The 17,807-nt window shown below is 41.4% G+C and overlaps 1 protein-coding gene across 1 annotated transcript in view; it reads left to right on the plus strand.

Annotated features, from left to right (window-relative positions):
- The first annotated feature begins 3,784 nt into the window (after positions 1-3,784).
- Positions 3,785-17,807, plus strand: part of ENPP2 (ectonucleotide pyrophosphatase/phosphodiesterase 2) — a 66,018-nt gene continuing 51,995 nt past the window's right edge. Inside the window, 6 exon segments of the mRNA XM_043539147.1 lie at positions 3,785-4,035; positions 4,336-4,438; positions 10,723-10,878; positions 12,999-13,124; positions 15,922-15,982; positions 17,104-17,201. Coding sequence (XP_043395082.1) covers positions 4,003-4,035; positions 4,336-4,438; positions 10,723-10,878; positions 12,999-13,124; positions 15,922-15,982; positions 17,104-17,201 — 577 coding nt within the window. The 5' untranslated portion in view covers positions 3,785-4,002.

A 17,807-nucleotide genomic window follows, 5' to 3' on the forward strand; every position in this document is an offset into this window, starting at 1 on the left:
GGAGTAGAGAGTTAAAGAAACCCCTGTGAAAACTCAGTTCCTGTTTCTCTGCTCCCTCTCCCCACATCAGAGCCCAGATGGGGGGCCAGACACCCACAACTCCTCCACCTTAGAGCCCAGCCACGATGCCCCCCCCAGCCAATACATCCCAAACATTAATTTCTGCAAAATTCTGCATTACGCAGTGGCACATGATTCCCCCAGGAGTAAACAGTGCTTATTACCCATAGATCTTAAAGGACATGATGAAGGATGGTAAATATCATTATACCCACATTACAAACTAGGAAACATAAGCCCAGATCCTCATCTAGTGTAAATCAGTGCAGCTCCATTGATTTCAGTGGAACTATGCTAATTTACACCAGTTCAGGGTCTGTCCATAAGACACAAAGTTTCAAATTCCCCAACCCCCCCCAATCCAATATTTAAAAATGTGGTCACTGATTTTTGATACTTCAGTTTTCTGGGTCTCCAGTTTTCAGACATATTGGAGCTGATTTTCAGAAGTACTGAGCCATCTACAACTTCAGCAGAAGTCAATGGTAGCTGCAGGTGTTCAGCACCTTGGAAAATCAGGCCAAAGGTGTCTCAACTTGGGCACTCACAATCAGAAACTGGTTTCAGAGTAGCAGCTGTGTTAGTCTGTATCTGCAAAAAGAACAGGAGTACTTGTGGCACCTTAGAGACTAACAAATTTATCTGAGCATAAGCTTTCGTGGGCTACGGCCCACTTCATCAGATGCATGCAGTGGAAAATACAGTAGGATGATTTTATATACACAGAAAACATGAAACAATGGGTGTTACCATGCACGCTATAAGGAGAGTGATCAGGTAAGATGAGCTATTACCACCAGGAGAGAAAAAAAACCTTTTGTAGTGATAATCAAGATGGTCCATTTCCAGCAGTTGACAAGAACGTGTGAGGAACGGCGGGGGTGTGGGGGGGGAATAAACATAGGGAAATAGTTTTACTTTGTGTAATGACACATCCACTCCCAATCTTTATTCAAGCCTAATTTAATGGTGTCCAGTTTGCAAATTAATTCCAATTCAGCAGTCTCTCGTTGGAGTCTGTTTTTGAAGTTTTTCTGTTGAAGAATTGCAACTTTTAGGTCTGTAATCGAGTGACCAGAGAGATTGAAGTGTTCTCCGACTGGTTTTTGAATGTTATAATTCTTGACGTCTGATTGTGACTTACCCAATGAGTCAGTGGCAGAGATGGTAATAGAAATCAGGAATCCTGAATCCTAGTCCCATGTCCTGGCCACTGGACCAAGGACTTCATTAACTTTGACATTCGACCCTGATATTTGACATGCAGTGTCTGTTACAAATGTGCTCTGTGATGACTTTGGCTTTCTCTTATAATGTTTATGATACATTGCTATGGTTACACAGCAAAATATGTTCATGGATGACATTGTACAACGGGGTTTAGAAGTGCCAAGTGTTTGTGTATGGTCCACTTTGTCAAATTCGTGTCAAGGTCAAACTGCAACAGGAGCTAAAGATGTTAAATGAGGGAAGGACCTCTGAAAATGCTGCTATGTGGTGAATAGATTAAAGGACTAGTTGTTTTTCTGCCTTCAGTTATGGGTTTAGATTCTGAAATTAAGTGCAGCAAGTTAGCAACACTTTAAAACTTTAAAATCTGTAAACACTCACACATGAGTACTGGCTTCAGCTCTTGCAGTTGTTTATGCAGCTATGTCAGGAACTGTGTGTGGCTATCAACAAAGAAAATGAAGGAATACAACAGATAATCTAGGGGTGTCCCTAGTTAAGAGCTCCCTGTTAAAATAGCGCTACTAAATTGGTGTGATTTCTAGTGTCCCAATGTAGCTCACTCTCTCTCGGTTAATTGCTAAATCACACCAGCCAGAGATGTCATTTATCCCGGGTGCCCAGAAAATACCTCCAAAGAGCACACAGACCTCCAAAGAGCACATATTTGCAACAGATTGCATCAAACGGTAGAGTGGTTTCTTTAAAGGACACCTTGCAAGTAACTAGGTCTTCACCCCCCACCCCCCTCACTCTCATTTCCAGTGACACAAACCGAACACCGTGGCTTGTTCTCTCAACCACTTAGTATATATTTTCAGGAACAAAATAGAAACATTTCTGCTGAAGCGCAGCTTCACACACGTTGCTTTGCCAAGAGGTGATGCCTCCCCGTTTGGTTCGCAGAAAGCCTTTTTGTTTCAACGGGGAGGAAGAAAATGAACAAAAAGAGTCCTTCCCCCACGGCTCTGTGCGAGTGAGTGCATGCACATGACACAACTTTCGCGCACGCAGGGTTTATCGCCGGCTACGGGCAAGCTTTGGTGTGGAAGCCCCCTTGTTAAAATGTTGACAAGCACCGGGCTGCAGGGCTCCGTGCAAGCCTGGGTGGAGAAGTGGACTTCAGCACGCAGTGCAGACTGTGATCCGACCACCCATGTCCTTTTCAACCCAGCCAAACTGGGGCAGGGTAAAATACGGGCTCAACTCTTGACCTATCTACCCAGCGACCCTATTGCAAGCAAGATCCCCTCTGGTAGCACGCATGCTCCGCTTTAGCTGCGGAGGAAATCGGGCATGTCTTTTTTCCCCCATCGTCTGCAGAATTTCATTGAGAACAGAAGCCGCTTTGGCTTCTGCTCCCCGTGATTACGCCCCCTGTGGTTTGCGCGGCGAAGACACAGCTGCGCCGGGAGACCACTTTCTGTTCACACCCGCAGGACAAAAGAATCGAGGGCGGCTTCTGTGCCATAAGGTGTGGCTAGTAAACAAGGGTGGGTTTTAGCCCTGCCTAGCAAGGTGAGGCTACGAAGTGAGAGCGGTTATCGCTTGAGCGCGGCTTCTAATGGAAGCGCTATAGGGTATGTGTTTCCACTGGGTTTTTACAAAAAGTCTTACCGGACTCCTTCGTGCCCTCTAATATGTGATGTCCCTCCAGGAAGCTAGGAAAGTCCGGGGTTAGGTTGACAAATTTTGACTCTGCCCCTTTCAGTGTAGTTGTTAGTAAACAGTTCAGTGAAAGACGCTTTCAGCAGATTAAAAAAAAAAAAGTGGTGAACTAACTTGGTAAATAATTTGCCTTAGCAAATAACGTTTAAACCACCAGCGTGAACCATAATTCTGTGCACCGTTATCGTCCGCTTTGCAGAGCAAGCTGCTTATCAACGCTGCTGCACGCTGAATGGTGTGATTTTTTTTTAAAGGCAAATAAGGAAGGGGGAGAGGCTGAAATTTCACGTTCTTTGAGCTATGTTGGGTTTTCGACATGCGTGGACGCAAGTGCGAGCAGTTACATAAATCCTCTGTGGAGTAATTGCAAGGGATCCCAAGGCTGGAAAAGTAACCTTAGAATTCGTTACAGTGCTGGAGATTCTGCATGAGAACCCTCTGGAGGCTTTAGACCGTAGTTCCCAAGCGTGAGACCAGTGACTGAGTTTATCAAACCAGTTTAAAAAAAACCCAAACCTTGCGGCTCTTTCGCAAAATCAGCGGAGTTGTGTGTGCCGTTGTTTTATTCTCTAAAAGTTTACACTGAAATCCTCACTTGCAAGTTTTCGCATGTTTGAAGATGGCAACAGAGCTTTTCATTCCCCTAGCCCAGGAGGTTTTTCAGTCCTAGCAAGATAAAAACGCATTGGTTTCTCTTTTAACCATGTTACTTTTGCGAGGAGAATAAAACGAACATGAACTGGTATTGGCCACAGCAACATGAGAAAACCCTGCCTGGGCAGAGGAAACCACATAAAAGCGTGTGTGTGCATTTTGTGGGGGAGGGGGAGAGAGAAGGATGATGCCTGAAGCTTCTTGCACTCAGAGCTGCGATTTGTGAGTGAAACATGATGAAATCACCCCTGGACAAATCAAATGAGCCTGTCAACCTCACCAGGTGGGATTAGTTGTAGCTAATAGACTGAACTCACGGAGCAAACAACACTGCACTCAATATAAAGAAAAAGAGAGCACACTGTGAAGGCTTTTCAAGAATTCTCTAGTATGGCTAAGACAAGCTGTTTCCAGTTACATCAGGTAGGGAAGGAAAGGAAAAGAACATGTTTGTTTTGAAAGGAGGAATAACCAGTGTCTCCTGAAAAAGCGCCTACAAAAAGAAACATTTGAGCTTTTAAATCAGATGTTTTATTCATAATTCCCCTTCTGGTTTTAATTACTCTAAAATTGTGACTGTCATTTACTGTTCCAGTAATAGGAACTGTAGTGACTAGCAACTCAAATAATATATCTGGTCCCTCCTTTTTTTTAATCACAATACTCTTAAATTTGGATTCTTGTTTTGCTTAGTTTGATCATTTTGCTCTCTTACTTTTGCAGGTAATATCCTTATTTGCTTTTGCCTTTGGTGTTAACGTCTGTGTAGGATTTACAGCAAATCGATTCAGAAGATCTGAAGACTGGGATGAGGGCACGATCTCAGGTACAGTAAATGACATAAACTGTACATCTCACTAACCTTATGTTATATGCCATGGTTAGAAACCACTCCCACTCTGTTCCTTTTAGTTCTGGGATATAGTGAAGAATATGTTAACAAGCCTGAGTGTGTTGACCTTTGGGACTCACCTATAGGTTACCTGTTTACTTAAACTTTTGCTCTGTGTGCATGTGACTGGAGAATTAGGCTTATTTCAGAGTTGTTAACTTAGTCTGATATTGCAATTGATTGTTGTACGCTGTGCCTGCCTTTTTGCTCATTGAGCCTACCAAATAGGTTAGTAAATTAAAATAAATGTAACTTGATCTGGTAATTCCCAAGTGCACAATTTTCATTCAACTAGCTAGAGAAGAAATTTGTGCAGTACTTGTTTGGTCAGGGTCATTTCAAGTCTAGAGTCACTGAGAATAGCTTCTTAGATTTCTGTATCTGCTAGTCATTCTGATTTGTGAACAGTAGACAGCAGACAACTAACTGGAGGAGGGAGGGGGTGAGATCAGCAGGTGTTAATGTTGAGAACTGCATGAAGCAGATGTGCTGTCAGTCATGTATCTTTTTTTTTTTCCCTTCAGTTTCACATCCTTCTCTTTTGGGTATAGAAGAGAAAGGACATGCCACAACAGAGACCTTTGTTTATATTTTGTTGGGAAACATAGGATTTTGTCTCCTGAGGCATTCTCCAAGTGGAAAAATGTATACAATGGAAAAGGAGTCTTTTTTTGAAGAAGGGGGGGGGGGGAGTAGTCTTGACTTATTTCTCTGTTCCTTCCTTTGGCATGAAAAAGAAAGTTTGTGGTAATTGACTTTGACTTGGTTAATATAACTGAAATGAAAGGGATTCATTTACAATACCCAACTATAAGGAGAGCTTGAGAACTTTAATAAAGAAATTGCTTGTTTACAGTGACTTGAGTAAGTTGTGTTCCCAGTAAGGAGTTTTAGGTTCCCCCTCACCTTCCCCAGAATTGGTGTCTACTCAACGCATTTATCAGGGTGGCTGACTGAGTAAGGACATTTAGGTAACTGAAAAGGATGTTGCTTCTGGATTTTTCATGCGTAAAGAAGAGCACCTCCTTCTTTGCTGCAAAAACATAAATGGCTCCTATTACTTTCCTTTTAGCATGTCTCTCCACAGATGTTAAGGTAGTATGCCTGATATGTTTGTAGGAGAAATAGTAACACCTGTGTTTCTTGGTTTCCACACACAGATTGTCACTTGTTTTGGTTTGACCAGTACAAGGAAAGCCAGTTGTCTGGAATATAGCAATAAAAGACAGCAAGTGAGGGTTTCCTCTCTTGTTTTTTATGTCAGCCAAGTTACTTCCAATATATCAAAGTTAATTTATAATGGAAACAGGATCTAAAATCTGAGATAATAGAATCTATGTACAAATGTAATAAATGGAACTGCTCAGTTGCCCTCTATGAGGGGAAACTACCCTGCACAAGAGTAAACTTGTTTTAACTGGTAACAAATTTTAAATGCTCTGATCAAAGGAGTCTACTTATGTCTTTGAAATTATCAATCACATGACTGCCATTAATAGTAATGAAAACTGCATATGGAAATAGTCTGCTTAGAAACCCAGAGCAATGAAATACCAAGCTAAAAGATAACTGCAGGTTTTCTTTCAACTTCACTGAGTTTTGGCATATATATTTACATGTACCTTGATGTCTGCATCATAATCTTATAGGATTGACATTGCTGTTGGAAAAACTAAGATGAAAAAAATGTTTTCGCCATTCCTTGTTATACATGAGTGGTGTCTTGTCTTAACAAGGTATATACTATGGCACTTTCAAATTCCAAACCTTGTCATTCTAGTACTGCTTTATGAATCCAGACTATCATGACTTTAACTCCGTTACATACTAATGACAAAGTAGAGTAAGTGCTAAAGAATTCATCTAGATGTTAAACTGAACTTTTTTATATTTAATAAGCTGTCAGTATTTGTACACAACAAATAGCTGAATTAAAATAACATCTAAGGACCTAAGTCCCCCAAAACAGGGGAAATTAATAACTGATTCTGCCATTTCTTAACTTGACCTATTAAGTTAAGGTAGAGTACAGGTCTTCTAGACCTGTTGTTAAGTAGCTTCAGAATGTGTAGCCTTAGTATAATATCCTCTTGAACCATATTACTTAAGCGCAACAGGACGGTCTTATTGTCAGGATGGGAGCTAAAATCTGTTTCCTAGATCTGTGAATGTGGGAGCCTGGATACTAATCACATGTGGATTTTTAAGCATACAACTAATCATGGAATTGTACTTATACCAGAACAATTATGATGCACTTTAAATTTTCTTGCATTGAAATCTTGTCTATTTCAATGGCACTTTGCAAAATATAGTATAAATAATAAGCAGTGACACTGCTGCTGCTCCAAAACTCTTCAAATAACTGTTTTTCTTGCTAAGAATGTGTAGCCATTGCCTAGCTCTTAGTAGAGACACTGCATGGTAAGGATTATGCAAACATGCCTGAGTAGTTGAGATAGGATGGAAGTCCTACTGGAAGTCTGCCTATTGCAAATAGACTGCATTTTGACCAATATAGTCAAACCAACCAATTTGATATGGCACTCTTCTAAGTGGATATAGCATTTCCAGGCTCTGTGTTATCATAATCATTTATGATGATGAACAAAAGGCAACATGCCTCCATAGGATTTCTTCCCTTATTCGTGGTATACCACTTCACCCAGAGCTCTCCTTTAAAGAACAACAATAGTTTGAGCTTAACTGGCAAAGACTGAAGTTCCAAAAAAAGGTATAAGCAGCTCTAGTGTTAAAGGGGAAAAACTCCTGAAGTTCAAAGGTAGCCACAGTCCTCTCTTTCTCCAGCAGGATCCAGACTTGATGGCTTAGAAGTTCCTGCTAATCTAGGAATTTTCAGAAAAGTTCATAACTTCATATTCCATGCAGGAGCATCTGACAACTCAACCCTGCTACTTAATTAGCAGCAGTTCAACTCCTATAAAGCAGACAATACTTGTTCCAACAATTCTGCACACATCAGTACCCTGGCCACAGCTGGGTGTATGACCTGCAAGTTTGTGGTTCAGCTTCAGAAGCAAGGTCAGCTGTCGCAGACCATTGAACAGTATTGATATCCAGTGGCTACAGGTGTTAAAATGAGTCCTGTGGGTGATATGACGTAAAGTGTCTTACAGTAACTCAACCCATGGGTATAACCAATGCATTAACAGTAGCTTGATATAATGTCTGAGTTAAGTTGTGATCTGGTTTTGTCACATGAGTAGTAAAGGCATGTACCACAGTTGTCAGATGCATGGAAAATAACAAAAGATCTATAGCTGAATGATTTCCTACCTGGAAGATAATGGAAACTATTCTTCCCCACAGCTAACACTAAGTCATTGAGATACTACTTCAAACACTGCTGACAGACAGTTGCTTATATAACATGCAGTAAGACTCTCCAAATTTTCCTTTGTAAATACACATTGGCGTGTGGTTTTCAACAGTGTTACGGAGTAGTCTCCCCACTATGCAAAGACCCCATTGAAAGTAACTGAAATGAATAGGGCAATGGTAATATTATGAAGCATTCTGAAATAACATCTTTGATTCTCACACTCAAACTTGCCATATCTGGGGCTTCGGTCTTAAAACCAGAGATACGGCATGTAAGATAAAGAAGCAAGAGAGGTTAAGTGTCCAGCACTCCTTTTCAGAAGTGCTTAGCAGCTGGTGTTGAGAATAACGGGACTGGTAGCAGCAGAGCATTTCTGAAAATCTGTCCATTCTAAGTACCGAAATGAGTGCTGGACTTTTCAGAAAATCAGGCCCTTAATATTCATTGAAATGAATCTTCATGTGTTAAATTTTACAGCAATCTCAAAAGTCCTCCCATAAATTTGGAGAGTTTTAATATATAAGAAAGGGAGAGAGGCAATTCTGTGCAGAGTGGACATAAATTTGAGTTTGGAAGTAGATGGCCCTTCTAAAGTGTAGTTGTCCTACTGGAATAAAGGATTAGTGCAGTAATGACACTTTTTAAAACTTCTTACAGCTTCAGAGAGGTTCCAGTGTCCTGTCTGTGTAGGAAACTTGAGCTGACAGACATACTCTGGTTTAAAACAGATGGATCTGATTGTTTTTCATAAGCCCAGGGCAGCCGCAGCCTCTGCTGACGTCAGTGAGAAAAGCTGGTGCTTGGCACTTCTGCAGATCGGGCACAAATAATTAAAAAAGGACACCAGGATTAACTGGGAATCGCATATGCTCTACATATCAATGCCTACTGTGGAGTTATAAGGCTTTAATATATCATTTGTGGCTTTGATGTTGTTTAAAGCTGAAAAATAAGGGTTGATTCAAAACATTCATTTTTCTGGACACGAGAAGCAATTAGTCATTCTCAGTTAGTAAACTCCTGGTAAACCTACAGCTTTCAAAATTCATCTGGTTTTGTACTAAGGATTATGGGAAGAAGAAACAAATGTAAGACATAGGGTTTTGGATCTGGCCACTGGCGAAACAAACAAGAGGACTGATTTCAATAACTGAAGGAAAAACTCATGTATCTGTGCTGGCAACATGTATACAAAGTTTTAGCCCTGTGGTATTTTAAATGGCCAAAATACTGAAAATTTTAAAATGGCTTCATCAAGGGAATGCTGAGGGAGTTCCTAACTGAAGGGATACTCCCACGCTCTTACATAGAGTATTTCTCTCTCTCACACACACACTACCTACTTGACTCAAAAACTACAATAGCAAAGAAAAATATTAAGCCATCTGATGTTACTTTCTGCCCCACATATGTGCACATATCTTACACTACCATACCCCACAACCTTAACTCTGTCCCTTAGCTTCACCAGTCTTTCCACATTGCCTTTACCAAGCAACTCATTCGAAACCCATTAGAGTACCTTCCATCCTTCCTACCTTCAGGGGCATTGGAACAATTTGTATAGTGGGGGAGGGGGGTTGCTGAGATGCATTGAACCAAACTGTAAACTTTGTATATAATGGAAATCACTTCAGGCCAAGGGTGCAGGAGCACCCCTAGTTCCAGCAACTATGCCTACCGTATGCTCCGACAACCGAGTGTTGGGATGATGATTTTTGTTGGGTGGAGATTATTCTCCCCCCCCCCCCCCATTTCTGCTGACGGAAAAACTTTCAGCTATGTAGAACAGCAGCAGGAAATGGCCATAATCCAAAATATTTTCTAAAAGTACCTGTTAAATCGGATCTACTTAAGATTTATGCCCTACTAATAGTCTGATTGCTACTGACAAACTTCGACCCCTAACTGGTTTCAAATACTTCCTATTTAAAAATTCAACAAAAGAAATCAAAAGTTTCAAAACATACTGTGAAATTTCACACTGAAAACACCTACTTAGGAAGAAAAACTTGAATATATGCCCCATTTTTAGCCCATGTCATAAAACATCCTTAACCATGGAGTCACAAACAGCCTCCCCATAATATATTTTGGTGTCTTTAGAGATACTCCTAGTGGGAAGAGTATAGCTTTTGTCCCACTTGGGAGTAGTCTCCTTTCCACTCCCTGCCCCACCCCCCCAATGGATCATTGCTGTCTAATACTTGCTTTATTAATGGACTCAGTTTCTTGCTTTATGAATGGTCTACAGTTTCTGAATCAGTGTTATTGCTGAAAGTTTTGTTTTTATAGTTTAATGTTCTACAGAAGCCCACCAAAAAAGCATTTCCTCACTTTATTGGCCACTAAGTCAATTTGTTGAGTATCATACAGTTTCCTTTCACTGTGGTGTTGATCTGGCACCTTACAGTACAGTAAACAGAATCCTGCTGACTATCATGTAGACTAATTGCGGTTCCTTTCCATGCGAACTGCCCAGTTGAGCATGAAAATGTCATGCAGTTTCTAACTGCAAGGGCCTGTTTTGGGGAAAGATTTGAAGCGCCCATAACTGGGCCTCTGAGACTTTATTTCTGCTAATGATTGCTTGATTATTATGGACTTAAAGCCAGGTGCAGTTCTTTGCAGGACATTATCACAGCATGCTGCTTACCCTCTACTCCCACCCCCCAAAAGAGGAACCTTTTTTTGAGTTAATTAGATTTTTGCTTCTGCCAACACCAAGTGTGCATCTCCTTTTCCTTTCCCTTCACCTCCCTCTCCTGTAACAGGGCAGCTGACGTTTCATTACTCAGAGTAGCACTAGTTTGAGCAATCACCCACCAGTCATTGATGGCCTGACAAATGTTGCCCTGTTTCTTATTCCACGCAGTCCTGTCAGATTCCCCCTGGATCAGTACTTCTGGGTCCTGCAAAAGCAGATGCTTTGAACTTCAAGAAGCTGAGCCCCCGGGCTGCCGTTGTGACAACCTGTGCAAGAGCTACAACAGTTGCTGCTCTGACTTTGATGAACTATGTTTAAAGACAGGTATGAGAGCTGTACTCCCCTGTATCTATACACCCTGCTTACAGCTGGCTATGGACTAATGACAACTGTCAGGGCATGCTGTACTCATCCCGTCTTCGAACACCTTCAGCCTTTCTCAATGAGCAGTCCTTGCTTGCTTACAAGGACGCGTAAGCAAATTATTGTATCTTCCCCAGTTACTGTGTTTCCTTTGCCTCTGCCTTGGTTTTCAGGAAGCATCCTGCACCTCTATTTACGTTAGATCCCACCTAAAAAGTAAATCGTATTTAAAAACATGAACAGCTACGCACACTGAGATACTAAAGTTTTCTCCGCTAGTGAGAACAGGAAATAACTGTGGTAACTATGAGATGTTGTCTTTCTCCCAAATAATGGTGAATACTTACGGAATTAATGTTCATTTGCATACTATGGGTTTCACGCCTGTGCGTTGTCCACACAGGTTAATGTGCTGGTTAAATCCCACTGATGCTGTTCGGGCTTAACTGGTGCATAGATGTTGTGCAGGTCCTCTCAAGGGAGTGAATTGCAGGAGAAGGAGTGTGCTGGTTGTTATTACTTCAGACACCTATTTCCAGATGTCAGGGCGCACACAATCCACTGATGGAACCTTTCAAGTTCATTTAATTGGACACTAGGGGGTGGAAAATATGGCACTGTTCATGTTGGCTTTTTTGTTAACTTGATACATGGGTGTGGAAATTTTTAGAGAGGCTGTCTCTCTACTAACGCCTTTTAGAAATTACACTTCCTTACGGCAGAGCATGAAGCTACTGTTTTGTTTCCTAAAATATTGTGTATTTATTTCAGTTATTCACTGTATCAAAAAACATGTAGCTGGATTGGTACAGTGATTAGGTTGACATAGGTGCCTAGTCTTCCTGCCTTTGAAATCTTTCTTGTTACTTTAGTCTTTGGTGAAAAATCATTTATTAGAGCAGCCAAAAGAGATGACTAGTGTTTCAAATGGAATAAGGAATATCCCCAATTTTCAGCACAAATTATCATGCGTTCCCCCCCGATTATTTCATTTATATGAAAATGACACTTCCGTACAGCTCTGAGCCAGGTCTGAACATTCTGACCTACCCAGACGTCCATAGGTCACCGTATAACTTCACCTGCTTGGTATCCAGGAAAGAGTGAGTTGATATGGTCTGGAAAATTGAGCATAGTTCTGGGGGCCAGGAACTGGGTGTTGGCCTTGGGCTGTTCGTGGTGGGCAGGAGGCACTGATCCATGGGGCCTGCCAGTGGGCAGGAGGTGCTGGGGTGGGGTGGGGGGAGCTCATAAGGTGGTTGCTGGTGGGTGCTCAGCACTCACCATTTTTTTCCCCATAGGTGCTCCAGCCTTGGAGCACCCACGGAGTCGGTGCCTATGCTGCCCAACTTGGACATGCCTTCAGGACTGTCAGTTATGTGGATGGCCTCTCCAGGATTGGAAGGGTCACTTATAAGCCACCTTGCCCTGAGCAGCAGGTTTTGTGCTCTGTCTCTTCAGGGTGCAGCACAGACTCTCACCCAATTAGCTTTGATAAAGGGGCTCCTTCCGTCTTCGTATTTCGTGTGTTGAGGAGCTTGGCATGAGTAAAACCTCCAATTGCATGCCATGTTGCTCCCTTTTACATCCCTCCATCTACGTAATGGTCACTGAATATAGTGGATTCCTAAAGCTAAGGGGGGGGGGCCAGCGGCGAGGGGGGTGGTGGTGTTTGGTATGTTAAGTATAGCACTTAACGTGCTAATATTTGTAACTTATGCTCCAGACCCCTCACCATATCCCTCATTTGAGGGTTAGTGGGGAAGGGGAGAGAAATTCCTTAACAATATTTTAGTGATACTTTTGCTGGTATTATGTTTGGAAAGTGGCTTAACTGACAGGATCAGAGTAATAAAACTCCCTGCTTGTGAATGGGGAAGCACGAAAAACTTCACACCCCTCTATGGCTCGCGTCTTCTTTTGTTTATAGTCAACCTATCGATTTCAAACACTGTGCAGATCGCAGATTTCCAAAGCCGACTGTAATGATTGGGCTAACTTCACTGGGATGTTCAACTGAGTGCCGGGGACGCTTTTTAAAAATATCTTTAACGTTTTCACTTACTGTGTGAATATTTTAGCTCGAGGCTGGGAATGTACCAAAGATCGCTGTGGAGAGGCAAGGAATGAAGAGAATGCCTGTCATTGCTCTGAAGACTGCTTGACCAGAGGAGACTGTTGTACTAATTATCAAGCTGTATGCAAAGGTACATATTTCTGTCCCTTTATCTAGCCTGAACTGATAGAGGCCAGCCCTGTGGGTAATGCCAAGTATTTTTTTGTGAGAGCACCTCCATCCTGCCCCTCCCCCACATCATACACATTTCATTTTCTATTCTTTTGCGGGTGTGGGGGACAGGTCTAGTTTCCTGTGCCCATGGCTCACAGGTGCTGTCAGTTCTGTGGAAGCAATGTGTTTCGGATTTGGTGATGGTGGGAATGCTTTGTGTCAGTTGGAAGTGATACTGACAGGCTGAGTGGATAAGGAAAGGATTCTGCATGCTGAGATGGATTCGAAAACACCTTTGTAGTGTGTTGTAAAGCAAAAAAAAAAAAGTTTAGATGTGCTCGATTGTATTACAGTGAATACAGTGCTGTTTAGTGGTCTCAATAAGGACCAGGGCTTAGCTTTGCTGGATGTTCCGTTTACAACAAAACCCAAATCATAAGAGTCTCTGTCCTGAAGCACTTATATTTTGATGTAAGACAAGATACAACAAGTGATGCAACAGACACATGGTGGGAGGGCAAGGGAAGGGTGACACACGGTTACATAGGGTAGGTACGTGCAGGATTAGATCTTTGTGTTCCCTTTAATTACAGCTGACTCCTTTTTTTTTTTTTTAATGGAAATAGCTTCAATAATCATTATCTCAGTGGGGTGGTGAGTGGGCTGTAAAAGTTTCATTTCCATAGTAATTTTGATCCTATTGGAACATGTCCTGCCATGTGTAGGTGCACCTCCTCTATCTGACAGGTTTCCAAGTGGTAACCGTGTTAGTCTTTATCAGCAAAAATAACGAGGAGTCCTTGTGGCACCTTAGAGACTAAAATTTATTTGGGCATAAGCTTTTGTGGGCTAGAACCCACTTCATCAGATGCATGGAGTGGAAAATACAGTAGCAGGTATAAATACACAGCACGTGAAAAGATGGGAGTTGCCTTACCAAGTGGGAGGTCGGTCTAATGAGACAATTCAATTAACAGTAGGATACCAAGGGAGGAAAAATCACTTTTGCAGTGGTAATGAGAGCGGCCCGTTTCAAACAGTTGACAAGAAGGTGTGAGTAACAGTAGGGGAAATCAGATTTTGTAATGACCCAACAACTCCCACTCTTTATTCACGCCTAATTTGATGATGTCCAGTTTGCAAATTAATTCCAGTGCTGCAGTTTCATGTTGGAGTCTGTTTTTGAAGTTTTTGTTGTTGAAGAATTGCCTCTTGCCCCTGTTGTTGAGTGACCAGGGAGATTGAAGTGTTCTCCTACTGGTTTTTGAATGTTATAATTCCTGATGTCAGATTTGTGTCCATTTATTCTTTTGCGTAGAGACTATCCAGTTTGGCTAATGTATATGTTAGGGGGGCATTGCTGGTACATGATGGCATATATCACATTGGTAGATGTGCAGGTGAACGAGCCCCTGAGTGGGTCTTCTGGCCATTTGGCCTTGCTTCAATACACTTCTCCATGATTCAGTAGGATTTACCTATTGTACCTATTGATCAGTCTCACTTGATTGTTAGCCTCCCCAACGACTCACTTTCAGAAAAGGTTTTTCTTTGGAATCTTCATTTTCTTCCCCACTTCCTTTCTGCCAAGCAACTGCATACGTTTAGAAGGTGAGGAGAATAGTCCAGATACGCACCAGCGTAACTGAGTGCAGACTCTACTCCCTCATCTCCAGTTCTGCAGTGGGGAAGGAAAACTAAATATGCCATCTCCAGCAAGTTTTAGCAGATTGCATTCTTCCCAACTCTGAAGAAACCCTTGCAGATTAATTGTGGTTAAATGCTAGGTGTAGTTTCCAGTTCCTGCCTTTTGAGGTGCCTTTCCCTAGAAAGATAGGAGAGAGCAAGTGCAGTAGTTAAAGCCATCCCTTGTTTTAACGTACATAGAACACAGCCCTCATTTAGCCAGCCAATCACAAAAGATTGCTGTAACCCGGGCACCATTACAGGACTGACATTTACATAAGAACAGCATCTCCATATTATTGGTTACAAATTTACTTGTCTTTTCATATTAAATGTGACGCTCTAATTCTTGTTCCACTCAAACAAATACTTCACATCTCTTGCTTATGCCAAGATCTCATTCTTCTTGAGTCCCTCTGTCTCTCTTGCTCTCCCTTATCAGGGCCAACTGGGATTGCTGCTGTTCAAAATTGTATTCTATGTATCTGCTTTTTTTTTTTTTTTTTTTTTTTTTGAGGAAGTACAATTCCTTTTAATAACACCAGTGCCATAAAGCAAGCAGCAGTGTCTGATGATCTGACTTACTTTGTACTTTCATAGGACAGAAGAATGTCCCAAGTCTGAGCGTGCAGTGGGAACAGTAGCAAAAAACGTAGTGGAAAATAATTGACTATACAGCCTAATGCTATAGTAACGCAGTGTCTGAAAGGGGTTCAGTTCCATCTAGGCTATGAAATTAACAATTTGTTAGCATTATACTTTCATACTAGTTGCTGCTTTTGTGCTCTAACTTTCTAATGTTCAAACCGTGTGAAAACTTTCTCATAGGATCAAGAGGAAATCCCTTTACTCAGATTTGAAGTCATGCTTTAAACAGGTGCTAATTTGTACTTTAGCTGGTCTTATTGAACATTGGCAGGTAATCAGCCCATTCATACTGCTGCCTAGGAGAGCAGTGGGTGTAAAAACATGTTGCTCACAAAGTGTGACAGTATGACCTGTTGTGTGAGTGGTTTTTTGGTAGTCTGGTACAATTTGTAACTGTATTGACAATTATTCTAAAAAATGATGACTTCCTTTCCACGTAGGAGAGACTCACTGGGTGGATGATGACTGTGAAGAGATAAAATCTCCTGAATGCCCAGCTGGGTAAGCGCATTTTATTTTGAAGTTGTGCAGAAGGCATTTGTTAAAAGAGCTGACTAAATCATAGCCACTGGCCATAGGTTGATAAACTTGCCCATTTCACTGACTTATGCATGCACCTGAACAAATACCTAATTAATTTACTGGAAGTCTTTCCTTTGACTTCAATAAATATTGGCTCCTGTGACAATAAGTATCAGACCTGATGTGAGCAGCCTTCAGGCCAATTTTCTTTAAACATTGCATCCAAAGGTACCTGTCTTATACAGTATTTAAAAACAAATAAGATTCAGTGGCACTGGAACACTTTTGATAGTGGGGGTGCTGAAAGCCAGGGTAACTGTAAAGCTGTGGTCCCCAAACATTTTACCTCACGACACCCCTCCCCCCCCCCCCCCTCACAGAAATACCGAGCATCCACAGCTCCTATTGACTTACGTGGGCGCTATGGGTACTTAAGACTTTAGGTTCCTAAGAATAAGTTCACTGTGGATACCTAATATTGGGCACCCACGTTTGAAGAAGTTGCTTTCCCTGCCTCTGCATGAGCTTTGGGAAACTTCTACATTCTGGCTGTGTTTGCATCTCAAGAGGAGCAATGTGGCTCTTTGTTTTATGAAAGAATAACAAAATGAGTACTCCTTTACTGTGTTAGAGCAGCTAGTCTCTCTCACATACTGTGTGTGGACATTAAACTTCCTGTGACCCTTGGTCTTCACAAAAACAGAAAAGATTTGTGCTTGTGGAATGTGTGTGTGTGTTTTTTTTTTTTTTTTTTTTAATTGCAATTATATATGTGTAAAAATGTATGTATTTGACCGTATTCCTCTTATCCAGCCCTTTGAACATCACTTACCTTCCTGGATGATAACTCTTCTGGACAGGGACCATGTCTTTGTATGGGTCTTTATAGCAACAGTACAATAGGATTGTAATCCTGATCTGGGCTTCTGGGTGTTACTGAAATATAAATATTACTAAACTATACTGATCTACTAACTCTAAAATTTATAGACTTCTAACTGTTGTAGTAGTTTAAACTCTCATTAGTCTGACTGAATGAGCATACAAAATAGTTTTCGAAATACTCCTTTCAACTCTGGATATGTTAACATTTGTTTCAGTTTTGTTCGCCCTCCTTTGATCATCTTCTCTGTCGATGGCTTTCGTGCATCATACATGAAGAAAGGGAGTAAGGTCATGCCCAACATTGAAAAACTAAGTAAGTAAATCTGTTTTATTAGAACAAACTGCTACGGCAATCTCTTGTTCTTATATTGTTTTCATTGTTTGTATAGCACCATAAACCAACAAGGTACTATGCAGTAGAAGAGCTGCATCAAACACAGCTGGCTTTCCGTCCCAAAGGCCTAACAATCTAAAGGCCTGTTCTTGTTCCCAGTGAAGTCAAATGGCAAAAGTCCCACTGGCTTAAATGATACAGTTTGATTAGGCCTGAAAGAGACAGGCTGGAGCAGTGCAGAACAATAACATAAGAGTGGCAGAAGTGCATTGTTTTTTTGGGAGAGCCTCCCAGAACAAGTGCAGTTTTTTTTGTTTGTTTTGCTAAGCAAACCTAATCTTGAATTCAACATGTGTAGCAGCAGCTGTGGGCACTACTGTACGCAAATGGGAAGTCTGGTGAAAATTTCCCTGTGACCACTCTGGAATTATAGTTTCAGACTGATTAATAGAGGTGTTTGTAACCTGAAATTAGCATGAATTTTCTGGAGTTATTTTACTGCTAATATGGGCAAACTTGTAGTGAAAATGATCTGAAGTACTAATTAAAAGGGAAGTATTTTTTTCTTTTAAATCTACCTTGTTT

The sequence above is a fragment of the Chelonia mydas genome, chromosome 2, assembly GCF_015237465.2.
Source record: "Chelonia mydas isolate rCheMyd1 chromosome 2, rCheMyd1.pri.v2, whole genome shotgun sequence".
In the NCBI taxonomy this organism is placed as follows: domain Eukaryota; kingdom Metazoa; phylum Chordata; order Testudines; family Cheloniidae; genus Chelonia; species Chelonia mydas.